Source organism: Mauremys mutica, chromosome 7 (assembly GCF_020497125.1).
Source record: "Mauremys mutica isolate MM-2020 ecotype Southern chromosome 7, ASM2049712v1, whole genome shotgun sequence".
Taxonomy (NCBI): Eukaryota; Metazoa; Chordata; order Testudines; family Geoemydidae; genus Mauremys; species Mauremys mutica.
In genome coordinates, this window is record NC_059078.1 from 72,510,472 (window position 1) to 72,530,755 (window position 20,284).

The 20,284-nt window shown below is 40.6% G+C and overlaps 1 protein-coding gene across 1 annotated transcript in view; it reads left to right on the forward strand.

Annotated features, from left to right (window-relative positions):
• The window catches only part of SH2D4B (SH2 domain containing 4B), a 196,423-nt gene extending 176,632 nt beyond the window's left edge, over positions 1-19,791 (forward strand). Inside the window, exons 7-8 of the mRNA XM_045025599.1 lie at positions 13,521-13,741; positions 17,669-19,791. Of these exons, the coding sequence (XP_044881534.1) occupies positions 13,521-13,741; positions 17,669-17,761 (314 nt within the window). The 3' untranslated portion in view covers positions 17,762-19,791. The remainder of the gene's footprint in view (positions 1-13,520; positions 13,742-17,668) is intronic.
• Positions 19,792-20,284: the final 493 nt, after the last annotated feature.

The window sequence follows — 20,284 nt, forward strand, 5'->3', positions numbered from 1 at the left end:
CAGTCATCCAGCAACCTTCACTTCCCTCTCCCTTCATATTTCTTACATTTCTGGCTGGGGGAGCTGGCTACTAATCACCTTCCCTCCAAATATTTGTTACGCTGGAGATTGATGTTCATAGACTCATAGACTTTAAGGTCAGAAGGGACCATTATGATCATCTAGTCTGACCTCCTGCACAATGCAGACCACAGAATCTCACCCATCCACTTCTATAACAAACCCCTAACCTATGTCTGAGTTATTGAAGTCCTCAAATTGTTGCCACTATTTGTTTCACCATTCCTTTCTGCCTTGCTGTGAGGTGGACAAATTGTGAGCATTGCTTGCAGATGCTGGCTCAGCAGGTTCTGGTTTATCCAGGTTTATCCATATGCTTTTTACTCCAAAATGTGCACTCTCCCTCATTCTGGGTTAAAAAAATCCACTGGGATTTCCCAACTCCTACTATTCATTGTACTAACTAGGTATTGATTTTTTTTTCATTTCATTACGTGGTTTTGAACTCCTCCAGCACATCTGTCTGCTCTTGCATTTTCTGTATGACATTGCATTGCATATGACAACAAATGCATGTAGTATTGCAATTCAGCCATTCTAACTAGCGAGACAGGGAACTTCATCCAGTCTGACCTCTCCTCTTGGGAGGTATGGAGCTCCTTGAACACCTAAGGTTCAAACCTGGGAGGCATGAATAGCATAATTCCAACATAGGTTCCAGGTAACCTGGGGAGAGGGAATATCTGTGCCATTTTTGTGAAGACCTTTTGGTTTCCTCTTTGGATTAAACTATATGTGGTGCTCACATGCTGACAGTGTCCAAGAACTGAAAGAAGGGAGTTTAAGCAGCTAAAGGTTTTATTGAGTTATTTTTAATCTTTACACTTTGTGATGTGATGACTGCATTCTTCCATTGCTACATTTTAACCTGGTGGTAGAATTTAGTGCTTTAACGTTCATACAATCACAGTTTGCTTTATGATTTTGTATTCCCTTTTAACACGCACTGCAGACTCAAGTACTGGATCATATTTCCCTTTTACTGTTGCATATTAAAGTACACTGGTGATTTTTATGATAGTCCCATGTATTAGGGTTATATTTTTTTTGGCATTTGATTACACTATCATTTTTAGCTTCATGAAAGGGAAAGGGCTATTAGTCTGTTGCTCTGAGTATCAGGACACTTTCCCCCTTTATCTTTGCCTTTTGTGTTGTGTTGTTTCCTGGAGGGGATGCCTCTCCAACACTCACATTAATTAAAGAAAAACTGCAGCAATTTTTTATAATGCTTTAGATAAAAACATGAATACTTGCTAAATAAAGGCTAGTTCTTACAAATGCATCTGGACCAGTCCCCAGTGGCTTCATTTGCTTTGGGTAGCCCAAAGTATGTGTAGCTTGGAAAATAGATTTTCAGAACTTTTTTTTTTAATATTTGTCAGTGTATATCTACCTCCTGAACATCGAATGGTTTCTCAATGGAAGTTGCCATCTTATTGGTGCTTCCTACCAGTCAGAGGGTGTAGTATGGGCCTCAGAGCATGCAGCTACCATTTGAATACATGGAAAAGCAGGTACTTTCCCAACCCGAGTAAGTTAAGTTCTGTGTCTATCACTGTGTTTGTACAGTGCCTAGCACAATGGACCCCTGCGGGCACTTCTGTGATAAACATGGTTCATAACTAAGGTTGACAACTTTCTATTTGCAGAAAACTGAACACCCCCACCCCGCCCTTTCCCTGAGGCCATGCCCCTGCCCTAGCCCTTCTCTGAGGCTCCGCCCCTGCTCACTTCATCACCCCTCCCTCTGTTGCTCGTTCTCCCCCACCTTCTCTCACTCTCATTTTCACTGGGCTGAGGCAGGGTGTTGCAAGGAGCGGGGAGAGCTCTGTCTGAGAGTGCAGGCTCTTGGATGGGGCTGTAGATGAGAGGTTTGGGGTGCAGGAAGGGACTTCAGGCTGGGAGTTGGCGCCAAGGGGTTCGGAGTGTGGGAGGAGGCTTCAGGCTGGGATTGGGGTGTGGGAGGGGGCATGGGCTCTGGGATATGGGAGCAGGCTCTGGGGTGGGCCAGAAATAAAGGGTTCAGGGTGTGGGAGGGGCCTCCAGGCTGGGGCAGGGGGTCGGGGTGCAGGATGGGAGGGCTCTGGCTGAGGCTAGGGATGAGGGGGTTGGGGTGCAGGAGGGGGCTCTGGGCTGGGGCAGGGGGTTGGGGTGTAGGAGGAGGTGTGGCATCTGGGAGGGAGTTTCAGGTGCAGAAGGGGGCTCTGGGCTGGGACAGGGGGTGAGAGGTGCAGGCTTACCTCAGGCAGCTCCCAGAGGTGGCAAAATCTCCCTCTGGCTCCTAGGTGGAGGTACAGCCAGGTGGCTCTGCGCACTTCCCCTGCCTGCATGCGCTGCCCCGGCAGCTCCCATTGGCCGAGGTTCCTAGCCAATGGGAGCTGTGGAGCTGGCACTCAGGGCAGGGGCAGTGCATGAATCCCCCCTGGCCATTCCTCAACCTAGGAGCCGGAAAGACATGCCAACCACTTCCCAGGAGCTGCGTGGAGTTGGGCAGGTACCCTGCCTGCCCTGCTGCAGGTGGCCAACTGGACTTTTAACGGCCCGGTCAGCACTGCTGACCAGAGTTGCCAGGGTCCCTTTTCGACCAGGTGTTCCAGTTGAAAATCGGATGCCTGGCAACCTTGTTCATAACAATAATTTAGTTTTTTTTAACAACACTGAAAGTTCCAGTTTTCTCTCAAATTCAAAGAAGAGCTGCATTTTTGAGTCCTTTTTAAATCAGAGTGACAAGCTTTTGTTTATTAAGACCATTAATTTCATGGCATGTGATTTATACTTTGAAATTAGGCCCTTGATTCAGCAAAGCACTTGACCACATGTTCCATTTTAATTGCACACAGATATCAGTGAGAATTAAACAATCTGCTTAAAAGCCTGGCTAAATTGAGGCCTAGATTCAGATAAAGTATATTTTATATTGAATGTAATGAAAGAAAAGTAAAGGGGAGTTGGCTACTTAAATTGCTTTTGCAAGTCCCAGCCTACTACTCTGATATTTTTATTATAGATATTGGTAAAATATGTTTGATGCTGTGTTTCTTTGGAATTAGAGTTATGTGAAAACACTGATCTTTAGCTAAATATCAACTTTCAGTCACAATGTTCAAAAATTGGATCAAGACAATGTTCTGATGATCTACCATTGAAGCGAGCCTTTCATTGTGAAATCATGATCATATAATGTGTTAAACACAAACACCTTCACAATAACAATAAAGCAACGAGAGAGAATCTTTGACCTCAGGGGCATTGAAAATCATCTGAAATTCATGTACAATAATTTTACTAACAAACTTTTCATTTTTTTCATTGAATGGGAACATAAGACTACAGGAGCGAGGAGACCGTTTTGTTCTTCAAGCATCTGTCCCATTCAAACTTATATTTTATGTACATTATTGTTTTTCTCCTTCCCCAAAATAATAGAACTAATTAACCCTTATATTCCCATTTAAAACACTATTGGCTACAGTATCTGACTTAATCCTTCTCCAGAATTTTTGCATACTCCCCTCCTGAATTCTTTCATAAATACTTGCTTCTACCTATGTTTATTCTCCTGGGTAATCCAACCATCAATTTGGTAAAATAATACATAATAATAAAAAGATCTTGCTAGAATTGTCTATTAGCTAACTTCCTCTTTCTTCTCAATTCAGGACTTCATGAGGGATGTTTGAATGTCTGTTCATTACATTTGTTTTTTAGGTTTTTATAGCCCTTTAAATTAAAGCTGTGTCAGTTCTGATAAAATAAGAAGTGATGGAAACCTTTGTTCTAAACACAAACAAAACCCCATAAGAACCCTTTAACTGGTTTGGAAAGGTTTGAAAACATGTATTAATCATTATATAGATTAGTTGCCTGATTATTTCCCAATCTCTTCTGAGGTTCTTGTGGTAAACAATATCCAGCTCAGTTGTCCAACCTCCAAAAGGTATGGATTGACATTAGGTGCTCAGCAAACTGAATCAGGCAAACACCTGAGCTGCTCCTATCACTATTTTTCAATAGACTAGAAATTTGAGCTGGGTGAAACCTATTCATGGGGGCTAATTTGACAAACATGTCCTTTACACTGTTTTGGAATTATGATGAGAAATTTGAGGATCTGTACATGTGTTACTATTATTCACAATTATTCACAGGATAATTTGTATAAACACATTTTAGCCTGTGGATTGTTCACATAATGGTTGCTAGACTGGAGTATTATTTTATTTGTCCAGGTTCTGATCCTATGTCCAAGGAAAGACTCTTGTTCATTTCTCCATGTTTTGGATCTAGCCCCTAAGTTTGATTGGTCACACACATCACAAGTTATTGGCCCTGGTTAAATGGTCTAAGTTTTATAAGATTATAAAATTTATAAGATTTATAAAATTAGAAAAGCCAAGGCACAAAACAAGATCAAACTAGCTAGGGACATAAAAGGAAACAAGAAAACATTTTGCAAATACATTAGAAGCAAGAGGAAGACCAAGGACAGAGTAGGCTCATTACTCAATGAGGAGGGAAAGACAATGGGCTTAAATTGCAGCAAGGGCAGTTTAGGTTGGACATTAGGAAAAACTTCCTAACTGTCAGAGTGGTTAAGCACTGGAAGAAATTGCTTAGGGAGGTTCTGGAATCTCCATCATTGGGGATTTTTAAGATCAGGTTGAACAAACACCTGTCAGGGATGGTCTAGATAATACTTAGTCCTGCCTTGAGTGCAGGGGCCTGGACTAGATGACCTCTCGAGGTCCCTTCCAGTTCTATGATTCTATGCAAAGGCTCTTTTCTGTTCATTATCTGTGAACATTCATAATTGTTCAACCAATCAATTGTGCAAGTAATAGAAAGCTTTTCATAATGGCCACGAGAGCACTTCCAGCATGAATATTCTCAATAATATTTATTCATGCTAGTATTCATGATACTTTTACTTTTACTCTCAGCAAATACAGCTTTGTGGAAAAGCTAATGAAAAGGGGTGCCAAACATCAGCAAAGCACATAAGTTTTATTCTGAGGAATGCACCTGAACACTTTTTGGCTGTGTTCAGCCTGATCACACACAAGTCTGTCTAATATTTCCTTGTAAATTACACCATTGAAAAGCAAAATAATGCTTGTGAACTCCTTGCAATAGTGTGCCTCTAATTCCAGTTAAATTCTTGCTATACATTAAAAAAAATTACAATAACTCTGAGGTTTACAAATACACGACAGCCAATATATTCATAAGTCTCACTCTGTCTTTTATGTGTTGCCATTGTGCCTATATTGTGGTTCATGTGGTGTATTAGATGCACACTATTTGCAGATCACAGCAATGTAGTCAACTTGATGATGAAGTCATAGAGTTAAAGATAGAACAGTTGTTTTAGACCATCCAGTCTTGCTTTACTGCTTTATCCTCTTGCTTTACTGCTTAAATTTCTAGGCTTTTCTAGTTTAAATTCATACCTTTTATACTATTATATTAACATGTCTTTATGTATTACATATGCTCTATTTTAAACAATTGTGCAAAAAAGGAAGGAAAACCCCCAGCATGCAATTGGAATCCTACTCCATAGTATTTCAAAGAATTCCTCTCATTACCATCAAGTGGGAGCCATTATAAACTCAGTGGCTGTGTCAAGATTTTGAGCCGTACCCACTAAATATGTAATGGACCCTTCTGTTGTTACAGGATTCCATTGTACTCTAAATATTACAATTCTCTTCTTTTCAAATGACATGCAACATTCAAAATGACAAAATTACAATGAAAATCTTTAAGATACTTCTATCATCTGTAAATTACTGGAAGTATCACACCAACATAAACCACTGCATTTAAAAAGCCAATCCTTAATCAGTAATGGATCAAATGATGATGTATCACTAGCTTTTCTACCATTAGAAATAACTAGAGTTTTCAATCCAATTTTTCAGCCTACATCCATAGACAGGTACACAGAAATATTTAACTCTTCTGTGCATTCAGGTGCTAGAATGTTTAAAGTGCCCATGCAGATATTTGCACCTATAAATTATGGGTGCATGTATATGTGTGTAAAATTGTATATGAACAAGTTGACCTTGGGGGGGTGAAAATCAAGCCATTTGTCCATATTGCACTTCATAGGGTTTTTACATATTCCAGAACTATTAGATAAAATCATGCAGTCCTTTCTCAGTAACACTCACATTAATAACCTTTAGTAGGACTCCTGATGGAGTGAGGATTGAAGGTCATGGCCAATGGTTCTGATGCAGCCTGAACCACATCAGACAGCAGCAGTATATATTCACTGACACTTATTGTCATAATTGACATAGCAGGTGGCAGATGTATGGAGGTGACTAAGTGAGTTTGCTCTAGACTCAGTTTGGTAAGGAGCTGATATCCTGAAGAGTTAAAATGAATGAACGAGTCCTGAGTTTAATAGTAATGCTGTTATTTTAAATGATCTCATTCGAAAAGCTGATCTTATTTGAAATTATTACTGATTTTGATACTAGAGGCTACATCCACCCCTGGCATAAAATCAGCATAGCTTTGCAGTAGCTTGCTGTCAATGGAGCTGTGCTGTTGAGGATCTGGTCCTATTTTTTTAAAGAGATTAACAGTAATTAGAGAGAGAGAGGGAGAGAGAAAATAATTTTCAAAGCATCAGAGGTTTCTTTTCCAGATAATATTTCTAATTAATATTGTAATCAGCACAAATAAAAGCATTTGTGATTCTACACCTCTTACCAGAGCCTTGGGAAACCAAAGTTTCTTGACTTTAGTTGCAAGAATTTTAAATGTTCATATAGGGTTTTCACAGATGTTGTTTATTTCTCAACAGCCGTCTCAAGAGCAAGTGATGCCACTCTTTTTCTTGTTGCCATGAGAATAGTATAACATTTTGAAAGGGTGGAGGGAAATTTTCATTGCTTTAATTACCACCCGCTGAAGAACTGAACTGTAGAAAAATAAAATAAAATTGGGGAGAGGGAAAAAAAGAGATGATGTTCCCAGGAGCCATTAACAGTATCAGGAGAGAGAAAGTGAAGAATGTAGCTGGCTGATAATTTATTACACCGTCTTTAGGAAAAAAGAGAATTAAAACAAAAAGAACTTGTCTGTAAGCAATGTAGCATTTCTCACCTACCAACCAGCACTGATGCCTGAGAACAAAAGCAATCTCTGGCAAGGAAGATAGTGTTGTGTGAAAGCCTGCAGTGTTTTAACTGTGGGAGTTGGGAGCAGGTGAACAGATTATTTTGAATTAAATGAACTGAGATTAAACATGTTTGGTGGTGTATGCCTGATAGTAATGGTCATTCAAACCCTGAAATATCCTCAGCTCAGTGTTCTCCAAATTATGTATGTCCCTCTCTTCTGTTATTCCCCTGCTGTAAAGCTGTTAGATTGCACACTTCCTGTCACTCCCAAGCAGGGCCCCAGGACAGTTCTGTTACTGTAAGAAGAAAGAATATAATCACAATGTGCCCTGCCACACACTTGTGTCATCAGAAGGATTTAAACCTGGCAATTGCAGCATCACAGCACAGACCTTGACCACCTGAATTAATGGAGGAACTCCATTAACTGGTAGCAGAAGTAGGCTTTTGTCCATCAGTAGGCCAGCCTTTGGAAAGAGATGCAACATACACATATGAGAATGTTATAAGAGTACCTTATCTGTGTATTTTCTAGTAGAGGTAACTGTTCTTTATAAGAAACAATCTCTAATCACCTTTAAATCCTTTTGTTTCTATATTCAAATTAGGGCAATATGACCGAGGATTGGATCTTTGCCTCAACAAATAGTTTGATTTCAGAACTAATTTCTGTGTCATTCTTGGCACATAGCATCTTATATTAGGATCCAGTGATGTAGCTTCACGTAATATATGTCACATAGCTCCACAGTGGCACTATTCTTTCTTTGAACTGTTCAACAAGAATAATAATTAACAATTCAGATCTGAACACGTCTCTTTTCCTCCCAGACAACATTCTTTTATTTTGTGAAATGGATTAATTGACTTGTTAGGCTGATCATTTGCATGTCATTTCTAAACAGATGCATATGTCTACCTGGTTTGCATGTTTAGTGATAAGAGAATACAGTGCTCTCCAGAAAGGAGGCCAGTGCTCTCATACTTTAGCCCTCATTTAGCCAAGAACTTAAGCATGTTCTTACTTTTACAACACACTAGAGTAAAATCTACCAGGCCCACTTAGAATGGGGCCCCATTGGGTTAGGCAAAGTACCAACACAATAAGAGATTATCCCTGCCCCAAAGAGCATGCGGTCTAAATAGGCAAAAGGTGAAGGAAAAAAAGGAGTTAAAATGGCTTGTCTAAGGCCACACAGCAGGTCAGTGGCAGAGCTGGGAATAGAGCCCAGGTTTTCTGAGTCTTAGTCATAAGAACATAAAAATGGCCATGCTGGGTCAGACCAATGGTCTGTCTAGCCTCATATCTTGTCTTCCGACAGTGGTCGATGCCAGGTGCTTCAGAGGGAATGAACAGAAAAGGACAATTACCAAGTGATTCACCTCCTGTCATCCAGTCCCAGCATCTGGCAGTCAGAGCATTAGGGACACCCAGAGTGTGGGGTTGCATCCCTGACCATCTTGGCTAATAGCCCTTGATAGATCTATGCTCCATGAATTCATCTAATTCCTTTTTGAACCTAGTTATACTTTTGGCCTTTACAACATCCCCTGGATGAGTTCCACAGGTTGACTCTTGCATTGTGTGAAGAAGTACTCCCTTTTATTTGTTTTAAACCTGATGCATATTAATTTAATTGGGTGACCCCTGGTTCTTGTGTCATGTAAAGGCATAAATGACACTTCCTTATTCACTTTCTTCACACCTTCATGATTTTATAGACCTTTATCATGTCCCCCCTTAGTCGTCGCTTTGCCAGCTGAACAATCTCAATCTTTTTAATATTTTCTCATATAGCATCTGGTCCATACCTTTTTCTATACATTTTCCAATTCTAATATATCTTTTTGAGATTGAGCAACCAGAACTACATGCAGAATTTAAGGTGTGGGCATACCATGGATTTATATAGTAGCATTTTGATATTTTCTGTCTTATTATCTATCCCTTCCTAATGGTTCCTAACATTCTGTTAGCTTTTTTGACTGACACTGCACTTTGAGTGGATGTTTTCAGAGAACTGTCCAGAATGACACCAAAATCTTTTGAGTGGTAACAGCTAATTTAGACCTCATCATTTTGTATGTAGAGTTTGTATTGTGTTTTCCAATTTGCATTACTTCGCATTTATCACCATTGAATTTCATCTGCCATTTTGTTGCCCAGTCACCCAGTTTAGTGAGATCTCTTTGTAACTCTTCACAGTCTGCTTTGGACATCTGCAAACTTTGACACCTCACTATTTACCTCTTTTTCCAGATCATTTTTGAATATGTTGAACACACTGGTGCCCATACAGATCCTTAGGGGATGCTGCTATTCACCACACTTCACTGTGAAAACTGCCCATTTATTCCTACCCTTTGTTTCCTATCTTTTAACCAGTTACTGATCCATGAGAGGAGGCCCTCTTATCACATCACTGTTTACTTTGCTTAAGAGCCTTTGGTGAGGGACCTTGTCAAAGGTTTCCTGAAAGTCCAAGTACACTACCGGGTATATCCACTGGATCACCCTTGTCTACATTTTTGTGGACCCCCACCCTCAAAGAATTTTAAATGATTGGTGAGGCATGATTTTCCCTTTACATAAGCTATAATGACTCTTCCCAAACAAATTGTATTAATCAAGGTGTCTGATAATTCTGTTCTTTACTATAGTTTCAACCAGTTTGCCTGGTACTGAAGTTAGGCTTACTAGCCTGTATTTACCAGGGTTGCCTCTGGAGCCTTTTTTAAAAATCAGTGTTACATTAATTATTCTCCAGTCATTTGGTACAGAGGCTGATTTAAGAAATAGGTTACTTAGCATAGTTAGTAGTTCTGCAATTTCACATCTGAGTTCCTTCAGAACTCTTGGGTGAATACCATCTGGTCCTGGTGACGTATTACTGTTTAGTTTATCAATTTGTTCCAAAACCATCTCTAATGACGTCTCAATCTGAGACAGTTCCTCACATTTCTCACCAAAAAAGAATGGCTCAGGTTTGGGAATCTCCCTCAGATCCTCTGCAGTGAAGATGGATGCAAAGAATTCATTTAGCTTCTCTGCAAAAGCCTTATCTTCCTCGACTGCTCCTTTAGCACCTCAGTCATCCAGTAACTGTCTGGCAGACTTCCTGCTTCTGAGGTACTTACATTTTTTTTGCTGTTAGTTTTTGTGTATCTTGCTAGTTGCTCATCACATTCTGTTTTGGCCTGCCTAATTATATTTTTACACTTAACTTGCCAGAGTTTATGCTCCTTTCTATTTTCCTCAGTAGGATTTGTCTTCCAATTTTTAAAGGACACCTTTTTGCCTCTAACCTCCTTTTTTTAGTTCAGGGTCCTATATGCACTGCCTCTCTTTAAGTGCCGAATCTGGGCCTGTGTATATAGGGAATCTACCATGAGACACTTCTGGTCTGCCACCCTACCCCTGACTCAAACTTGATCCCTGGCTTGATTCCTGACTTGGGCTTCAACTCTTGGCTGGAATCCCAACTCAAGCTTTGACCACTAGACTTAACTGCCTTACAATAGTGTGCCAAAAGTGGTAGTATGGGTTAGCTCTGCCAGGTAAACACGTGGGTGAATCCGGTGGGCATGTATTCGGCATGGCTGGCCTATGCTACTATTCTCTGTTCTACCCCAAGTACATTACTAGGTTGATGAAAACTAGCACAAGTATGTCTAAATGAGCGATCATCATGCCCATAGCTCATAATGTAGCCATAGCTATAGACTATAATTTGATAGACTTGTCATGCATTGATTAGAGCAAGTTTAGAATATTATACGCAAAGAAGAGAGTTGCATGATCCACGTACATTAATTTACTACTTTTGTCATGTGCTTATCCAGAATTGATGTTAAAAAAAAAAAGAGAAGACGTTAGTAGAGATGGGCTGGAGCTGTTGTTAAAATCCTATCCTGTTTCCTAGAAGACAAAACCAGACATATGTACACAAAAGAGGAAAGAAAAGAACAGCAAAGATAAAAAATGCAGCTTCTCTCTCTGGTGTTGACGCTTACTTGCAACCTCACTGCTGGAAAACACACAGGCATGGCACTTGGTCTTATTAGCCACTCTGAGACCTGGTAAATTCATGCCACCATCAGGCAGTTTAGGGCATTTCATTTAGTTGCTCTCTCTGATCCCAAGCTCAAGCAGTGTTGCAAAATATGCAGTCTTGACCTGCTAAGACAGACTTGTAAGACAGAAGGAAAAAGAAGAGAGAGATAGGAAAGAGAAGAAATAAGGCAGGGAAGGAAAAGGATGCCTGGGGTGAAGTGTGGGGACGAAGTCTCACATCCCAGGTGGCATTTGGGATCTAGCCAAAGCTAGTGGAAGCATCAATGTCATTTGTCTGCCTCTCTCTAGTCAGAAAATCTTTCAGGATTAGGATGAAGAAGGTCTAGAGTCCCAGGAGGCGGTAGGGTTGGAAGTCATGATGGTGAAGCTTGCTTTTTCCCCTTCTCTCACTTTTCAGTCAGTCAGTATCACACTCCATTAGATTTTCCCAAAAAAGTCTCTCTTTGAGGTACCTCAAAGGGAGTGATGGGTGGAATAGCCCATCCCCTCATTATTTTGTGCACCAGTTAGGCCTGATTGCCAACACATCAATTTTGGTTCATTGATTTCTGATCCCACACTTGTTTTGTTTACCAGGCATGATCTTAACACAGTCCTTGAGTTATATCAGCAGTCCCTTTTGATTGGACTAACTCAGTCTTTCTGTCTCCTTTTTGCACCTTTTCCCATCAACATTTATTATAGGTTATTATGATACTTTATGAGCCTTCATTCAACTTTTCATAGTTGAGCTCACAATTAGAGTAAATTTGTAGGCCCAGTTATTACGACAGTTCATAGCCCAGTTATGTGGACATTTCTGACTGTACCTTTCATTGGGTATGTTAGGGTCCTATATTACTCTCTGTCTACATTCAGAACTCTCAACAATGTCAGTTTTGAGTCCCTGATTGAGATAACATATGGCCCTTGTCCTCTAAAGAAAGTTAAGGTCTTTCTAAACTAAAAGAAATTAAATATTTCCAGAACTTCCCCGTTGTGGGTGAGATTTTCAAAGCTACCAGAGAGATTTGGACACTTATTTTCCATTCACTTAAAGCTGATCCCCCAAGTGGCTTTGAAAATCTAGGCCTTGATCTTTCTTGAATCTTCTGAATAAGTTAGCAGTCATTAGCTAGCAAAGAGACTTCTACTAGCTGTGAGCCAATTACTCAATAAGGGAGGGGGAGAAGACAAAGATATAACCTCATTCCCCTCCATATTGGCCTTTGGAATGAGCCAGCCCACAGAGGAGAGCAGTCTGCATAATGCTACTGAATGGTGCAGCATGTAACCCTCCAGCATACCAAGCAGTTCCAGGGAGATTGCATATCCTGGGACACAATCTTTTCCCCTGTCTCCTGAAGGGCACTGCAACCCTTCAGGAGTCTGGAAGTGGTGCTTTGTACAGTCAGAGATTCCAGGACAAGAAGGGACCATTGTGATCATCCAATCTGACCTCCTATATAATACAGGCCATAGAACTTCCCCCAAATAATTTCTAAAGCAGATTTTTTAGAAGAACCTCCCACCTTGATTTAAAAATGGGCAGTGGTGGACAATCCACCATGACCCTAGGTAAACTGTTCCAATGGTTAATTACTCTCACTGTTAAAAAATTATGCCTTATTTCCAGACTGAATTAGTCTAGCTTCAACTTCCAGCCACTGGATCGCATTATACCTTTCTCTGCTAGATTGAAGATTGCCTTAATTATTAACTGCAAAACATTTTGAGATGATCAGATCAGAGGTACTATATTACCTGATGAAAAGTATAATTATAATTGCCAATAGCCCCTGAGTACCCATGATACAGAAACTGCAACCCCTGGACGTTCCAGTGCTCTATCTATTCTGATATCTCCTTTCTTTCAGTGGCTTAGAGTGTAGATACTGAATCCAGAGACTAAATGACCTTTTCTATTTAATTCATTTCTCTCTGAGTTGTATTTTGTGCACATCTTTAGGAGAACTGTGAGGACAGTGGGGATGTGGTAAAACAAGTGGAAATAATTATTAATAATCACATAAGTAACTAATTAAGCGTGCAGAATTCCATCAAAGACAAGTAATAATTACTGAGTCCCCAGAGCTGTAACCTCCTACCACAATCAAATTCCACTGTAAGTGCTTGAACACTTGAGAGGCCTTGAACATTTCAGCTTCACCTCCACCCTTTAATACATGTCTATTTCATTTTAATTACTACGTTCTTCAGGGCCCATTATGTGATGACTGTGGCCTCTTTCTTCTTGGCAGGTATTATTAGCCGCCAGGAGGCAGAAGAGCTGCTAATGAACAAGTCTGAAGGAGCATTCCTGGTGCGGGTCAGTGAGAAAATCTGGGGCTATGCCTTGTCTTATCGCCTACAGAGTGGGTTCAAACACTTTTTGGTGGATGCTTCAGGGGATTTCTACAGCTTCTTGGGCGTGGATCCCAACCGGCATGCGACACTCACGGATCTTATTGATTTTCACAAGGTATCACTTATTGTGGAAAGATCAATCACTGAACTCAGCAGATTAATAAATTAAAGAGGAACCATGTAATTTGAAACCAACCTAGACCATGGAAATAACCATCGTGAAAAGCTAAACTACTGTACAGTGGCTCTAGTCAGAATATACAAATTAAATTTCATACACCTGAAGTTTTGTTTCTCTGCTGAAGTGAACCAGTGATTTTTTTCCACTTTCAAAACTTCAGTATTCATTTGTGTCCCTTTCTAACCAGCTTTGTATGCAGTGCCTGCTTTGAAGGACCAAAAATTGCACTCACTAATAGGGACTGACAGAGCTAACACTTTCTGAACTTCTTTGGGCTGCAAAATTGGATTGGAAATATTACAAGAAAAGGGCTTTTGATGGTATTTCAGCACTGTAGCCTCTATCCTGGAGCCACAAAATGCAAAAGCACACACAATTAGTAGAGTGAGGGTCAAACAAATTGAAGAATAGTCTGGGTTCAGTTTTAGGAATGGACTAAGGCTAATTTCTTATGTTATCCAAATCCCTCTTCCCAGAATAGTTTACCATGAGCCTTTGACAACTCTACATCGCCAGGAATTGGCTCTCCGGGAAGTTGTGCTTCTTATGGTCCAGTCTGTGACTAAAAAGCAGCATGATTTCTGGTGGAACAGGTTATTTTTACCTTCTCACATGTTTCATCTCAATTGATTGGCCTCTTCCAGTTGGTATGCGTACTTCCACCTTTTCATGTTCTCTGTATGTATAAGTATCTTCTGTCTGTGTGTTCCATTCTATGCATCCAAAGAAGTGAGCTGAAGCCCACGAAAGCTTATGCTGAAATAAATTTGTTAGTCTCTAAGGTGCCACAAGTACTCGTGTTCTTCTCATGTGTGTCTCTCCATCAATTTTTCTTCTGTTTTTCTCTTTCTCCTCACCTGTATTGTTCCTTCTCCTCTTTTCTTTTCTTTGTTTCACTCTCATTCCAGTGGATTTTTTCTCCTCTACGACTATTTCCATATCCCATTTCTCCTTAGACAACAAGTAAGGAGCTTTCCTTTTCTTCCCCTAATTTCCCTTCTCCTGATCCCAATTTCCCTTCCCTCTCCTCTAAGCCTTCCTTAAGGTGCCATGAACTTCAGTTTGAAGCATCTCTGCATGCTTTCTCTACACCTACACACATTCTATTCCTTCCCCCAGTGAACCTCTTGTTAGTACTTATAATACTGAGCAACAGAGGGAAATTCTGCTCTGTGACACTGTGGTGAATCTGGAATAATTCACTAGATTTATATCAGTTTAATGGAGATGAGAAGTTGCGCTCACGAGTGAGGTCACCGCAAAACATGACAGTCCCTGCCTCAAGGAATTTACATTGCAAGAAGAAACAGACCATGCAGTCAGAGCAGAGTGTAATATTCTACATAAATAGGTTGGGACAGATTCCTGGCCTCTCTCAAGAAATGGCACAAGAAGAGGTCGTAAAACTACCTTAATGCAGAAGCTGAGAATCTAACTAGCACAGGAGAGATGTGAGCCTGGCACACAATCTCTATTTGCCCACTCCAAGGAGGGGTGGGGCCAGAGTGCAATGTGGTACAGTGATCCTGGCTAGAGGAACAACTCCTCAAGACCATTATCCCCTGGCACAAGGTAGAGCAGCCCTAAGCTGGCTCTAACTTCAATTTGTGTCACGGGGGAGGGGGGAACGGGGACGGGACGGAGGGGGTGTTATAAAGGTGGCACAGTACTGCCTATGCTATGGATCTATCCCGTTATACATAGAACACAAACCCCACATGATAAGCAGGGGGAAAGCTGAACCTAGACACCTCCATTTTATTTTATATATTTGAAGAAGCCTTCATTTTGGCTGTCTTTTTCGAAGTCAGTGCATCTCTTTGTACTGCCTCCTACAGAAACAAGCATCACCTAGATCGGTATATTGGAAGAGGGACTCTCAGGATCCTCCTGGCCGGGAACAGAAGAGTGCATCTACAGTTGCACAGCTGGCACTTAAACACTGCAGGCTGAAACTGTGGTGGAACTCAGTCCCTGAGGCAGGTGTTCTGGCAGCCATGTGTCTCCTCCTCTTTTGGGGGGCAATCAAGTCTGACAAAATTTCCTGTATTTCCCTTGTTTTCTCCTTGCCCATCATAGGCAATAACCACACAAGACACCCCATCCATCTGCAAAGAGAACAAGGGCACCTGTCAGAAGCAAAGTGTCTATTAAGCCCAGACAATAAGGAAAAAATATTTCTGTGTGGGGAGAGAGCTTCACGGATGGTAAAATTGACAGGTGTGGTTATGACAGTGTCATTAGAGAAGCTGCTCTTCTTCTAAAGTGACCACCCAGTTCTTTCTTAATTGTCTGGCTTACTGGACATATGTAAAACTGGTCAGTTTGCTCCTGAGTGTCAATTCCTGTCTTCCGTATCATTGTCTCTGAAACTTTTCTGTCTTTCCTTACCTCTGAAGCGTGCTCTCAAGCCCTCCACAGCCTTTTAATGGCCAGGTACACAATGCCAGAGGATGTGAAAGCAGCACAATGGAAATTAACATACTCTCTTCCAGATCCTGCCCAAGTTCTGTTTTAGATGAAACTCTTTCAGGAAGGTTCCTGGTCTTTTGTCATGGTTAAGATGAACTGTAGGTGGATTCCATCTATCTTCAGAGCCCAAAGTTTACTGTGATCCCAAAGACCACAGCAAAAGCTGTAAGAATTCAGACCCAGCCACCAAAACTAAAGGGGCTAGGAAATAACAATAATACAGAGCTTGAACCTCTTTCCTCTTCTTTGCCTCATTCTGGTCTTCATTTGGAGATACCAGTTAATGTGGGTGCTGGGAGATTGTCAGGTCAGGTAACTACTACCCAGCTTTACAGCCACAAAAGACCATGTGGCACTAGCCAGTCTAATGTTTATATGAGTTTTTACAACCACTAGGGTTTATTTTTGCATATAAATATAGTGTTGAAAGCAGCAAACATTATAATTAAGTTGAGAGTGGCTTTCCCTACTAAACCCCTGTCTCTGCTTGCTCATAACTTTCCCACAATGTTTCTGTTTGGATAGGAAATTTCCATACTTATTTTCAACCCAACATAGTGATTGGGCATGGACCAAGACTGGGATTTTCAATGGGGCCTAAAGGAGTTAGGCACTCAAATTCCCATTGAGTTTCACTGAGAAATGAACACCTTTGAAAATCCAAATCCAATAACTCAGATCTAAATTTGGATTCAGCTGCATTCCTAACTTTAGGATGTTCTGATCTATGGTTTTGCCCCATATCTAACCCCCAAGTCATTTTTAATGGACTCATTAAAATTGTTTCAGTCATTTTTAATGAATAACAAAACAGAATTCCCTTGATTTATGTAACTCTTATTTTCCCACTCAATTTTTATTGTATTCTAAAGTGCCAGTTTAAATAATGAATAACAGTTTCTATGCTAACTATGGAAAATGGTTTAGTCTTTTATTCCATTCTTTTTATATTGGCATACGGTTATCAACTGTACATGTGCAGAGGGTGGCATAGATTATGCAGAGCACTAAGAAGGATGTGGAACTAGCATGATCCTTTCCACTGACTGTGTGGAAGACGGAATATCAGTCCCTGTACAAAGCAGAGGTGAAGAACGAGCTGGTTTTTGTATGGGCAGCTCCACCTCTGGAAGAGAGAATAGGAGCTGCTGGTATCCCAGTGTACATTTTATCAGATGCACATTTGTGTGTCTTATTAGAATTGCAGATAATCATTTTTTAAGATGTGTAGTTGGGCAATAGCAGCCAGTTTCTCATCTCACCAAAGGGTTGGTCCTTACTGGAATTGAGTGAGGATCTTCTTTTTTGCCATGGTTTTGTTTCTTGAGGGGACAGGAGAAGGCGGAAGCACCTTTGAATGATACTGTGTATGTCCTTTTATCTTTTCAGGAAGAAATTATCACATCCTCAGGTGGGGAGTTACTACTGGAACCATGTGGACAGAGGAAGAATCCACCTGACTACAGTTCCTTATTTGAATGACTGTTTTCTGTCTTTAGGACTAGAATGAAAACCCTAAAATAGTATGTTAATTATCAAATCTTCAGTCACTAGCTGTTTGGCCAACAAACTGCCACCACTAACAGGTCCTAGAAGCAACCATTTGATACCTGATTTGTGGTAATTATTTATATCACCAAGAGTTTAAAGATAGGAGAATACTGACTGACTACAGGTGAAGACAATTCCCAGTAGTGCTTCTAAGAGATGTGGTCAACTGGCACTGGCACTCAAGGTCATTTTAATTTTTCAGCTGATGTCCAGGATTGAAAATGCTAACTGACATGACTTTAAGAAGGAAGGTGAACTACTGTATACATTCATAAGGCGTTGTATGAAATACTAATACACCTCTACCCCGATATAATGTGATCGAATATAACATGAATTTGGATATAACGTGATAAAGCAGCGCTCCGGGGGGGCAGGGCTGCGTGATCCGGTGGATCAAAGCAAGTTCATTATAGCGCAGTTTCACCTATAATGTGGTAAGATTTTTTGGCTCCCAAGGACAGTGTTATATTGGGGTAGAGGTGTATGTTGAATCAGGTTCTTTCCTCTGACATCAGATTTGCTAGTTTCCAATGACAAGCTCATCAGTCAATCTTGCAGTTTTGCAAATGGTCTTTAAAAACTTGTGTAATTTGTGATATCTTATTGTTTACTGTCAAATTCAGGCCTATAAAGTGAAGTTTCTCTCAGAGTAGACAATCCCCATAAGACCCTGTGCACTATTAAAGACTTTATGGGTACAGCAGCATTGGAAAGATTTTCAACTGTTCTGTAGAAGATGGTCAATTATTCTGCACCATGTAGCTAATCACTGTTTCCAACAGGAAAAAAAACCTACAAGATTTAAAAGTTACAAATCACGTTATGTTGGGAATGTAATTTTGAAACTTGAAGTAGTGAATTAATTAAGGATGGGGAAATCACTCTGGATAAAATATGAAGTGACCTGAATCCTCACCCAAAACTCTAGCCAATCCCTGACATTTCTCTACTTTTAATGATGCCCAAGCCACATCTTGCAGTTTCCTGGCTTCACGTTTTTATAGTTCCAGACTCTCCCTTACCAGTTCTGCTTGCAAAGGAGTTAGACAGATCCATGTATAAGGCATGACGTATTTATTAGATATCGTGCCTGTTCACCTTTACATATGAGGCAGAGAGTTCTTAAAGCATTTGTTACAGCCACATACTAAACATCAGAACATATCTAAAGAAACAGGTATACCAAAGTGAGTAACATAGGCTAGCTGCTTAGACTTACTTGGCTGATAAGTTGGAGATCATTCCATTAGACAAGTTATGAAGTATTTAGAAGATTTTTAAAGAAGTCTCACTAGCCTTCTGGTTTGCTCCCAGGTCCCTTTGCAAGGAGATGGCAGTTGGACTCAGCTGGGGTATACAGTTGTTTCCCCTTTCAGTTCCTCAGATCCTATTCCTCCCTTCCCCAGGAGGGCATCATTTCAGAATTGTCTGGCCACGTTGAAGGTTTGTTTACAATATGTAGCACAATGTATTTGATCTGAGTCATTCTCAGTGGAGGGACGTAACTGAAATGGGCATGTGACTCCTTAAGTGGGTAGTTTCTCCATCCTTTTCAGATACTTAAGACCCATTTTGAATACGGTAATGAGAGACTTTGCCCACAGCTACATCTCACATCTCATTTCCTCTGCCTGCTCCTTGAAATTCTTCCCAGTACTCTCAACTCCAACCTTTGTGCCTCTCTCTCACTTTCAACTTTGTGCCTTACTTCATGATATTCCCATGCTTGGAACAGCCTCACAATTCATATGTGCCACTCTCCCACATCTCCTTAAAACCTTTTTCTTATTGTTGAACCCCTTCCTCCTCAGAGGGTGACTCCATTTGCTTGTGCCCTTGAATGGGTATCCTGTGTATTGTATCTGTCAGAATTAGACTGTAAGCTGATCTTCAGGGGAAGGGACCTTGTCCTTACATGTTTGTTAAGCATCATGTACACTTATGATGTTACACACATAATAAATGCTCTTCATAATGACAGTGGCTTTCCTCATTATTGCCTCTTCCAGTCCTTGTTGAAATCAGAAAATTCAGACATGTCTTGCAATATCACATAGGATATTTTTCTTTTGTTAACGTTAGCTTTCTGTGAGATTAAATCCATCTGTGTTTGTGACCTGTGAGGGAGAATTTCAATTAGTTTTCCACAGAGGGAAATTTAGTTGGACAGTTTCTGTGTGGTACTCATTGGCCACATTGGCCCAGGTTTCTGTAAAACCTCATAACAAAAGATTGTCTAAGAAGTTAGGGTTCAGTCTAAATTGTAATCAGGGCTCGCTAGTGTATTGTTCACTTTCTGGATCAGCCATTCTCATCATAGGGTACTCTGATGTGAATGCAGCTAAGATTTCTTCACCAAATATGTTTGGAAAATTAGGATAGTCTTTTCTGCGCCTGATATCTTGGGAAGCAATGTGACCTAGTAGTTTGAGTGGGTGACTGGGAGTCGAG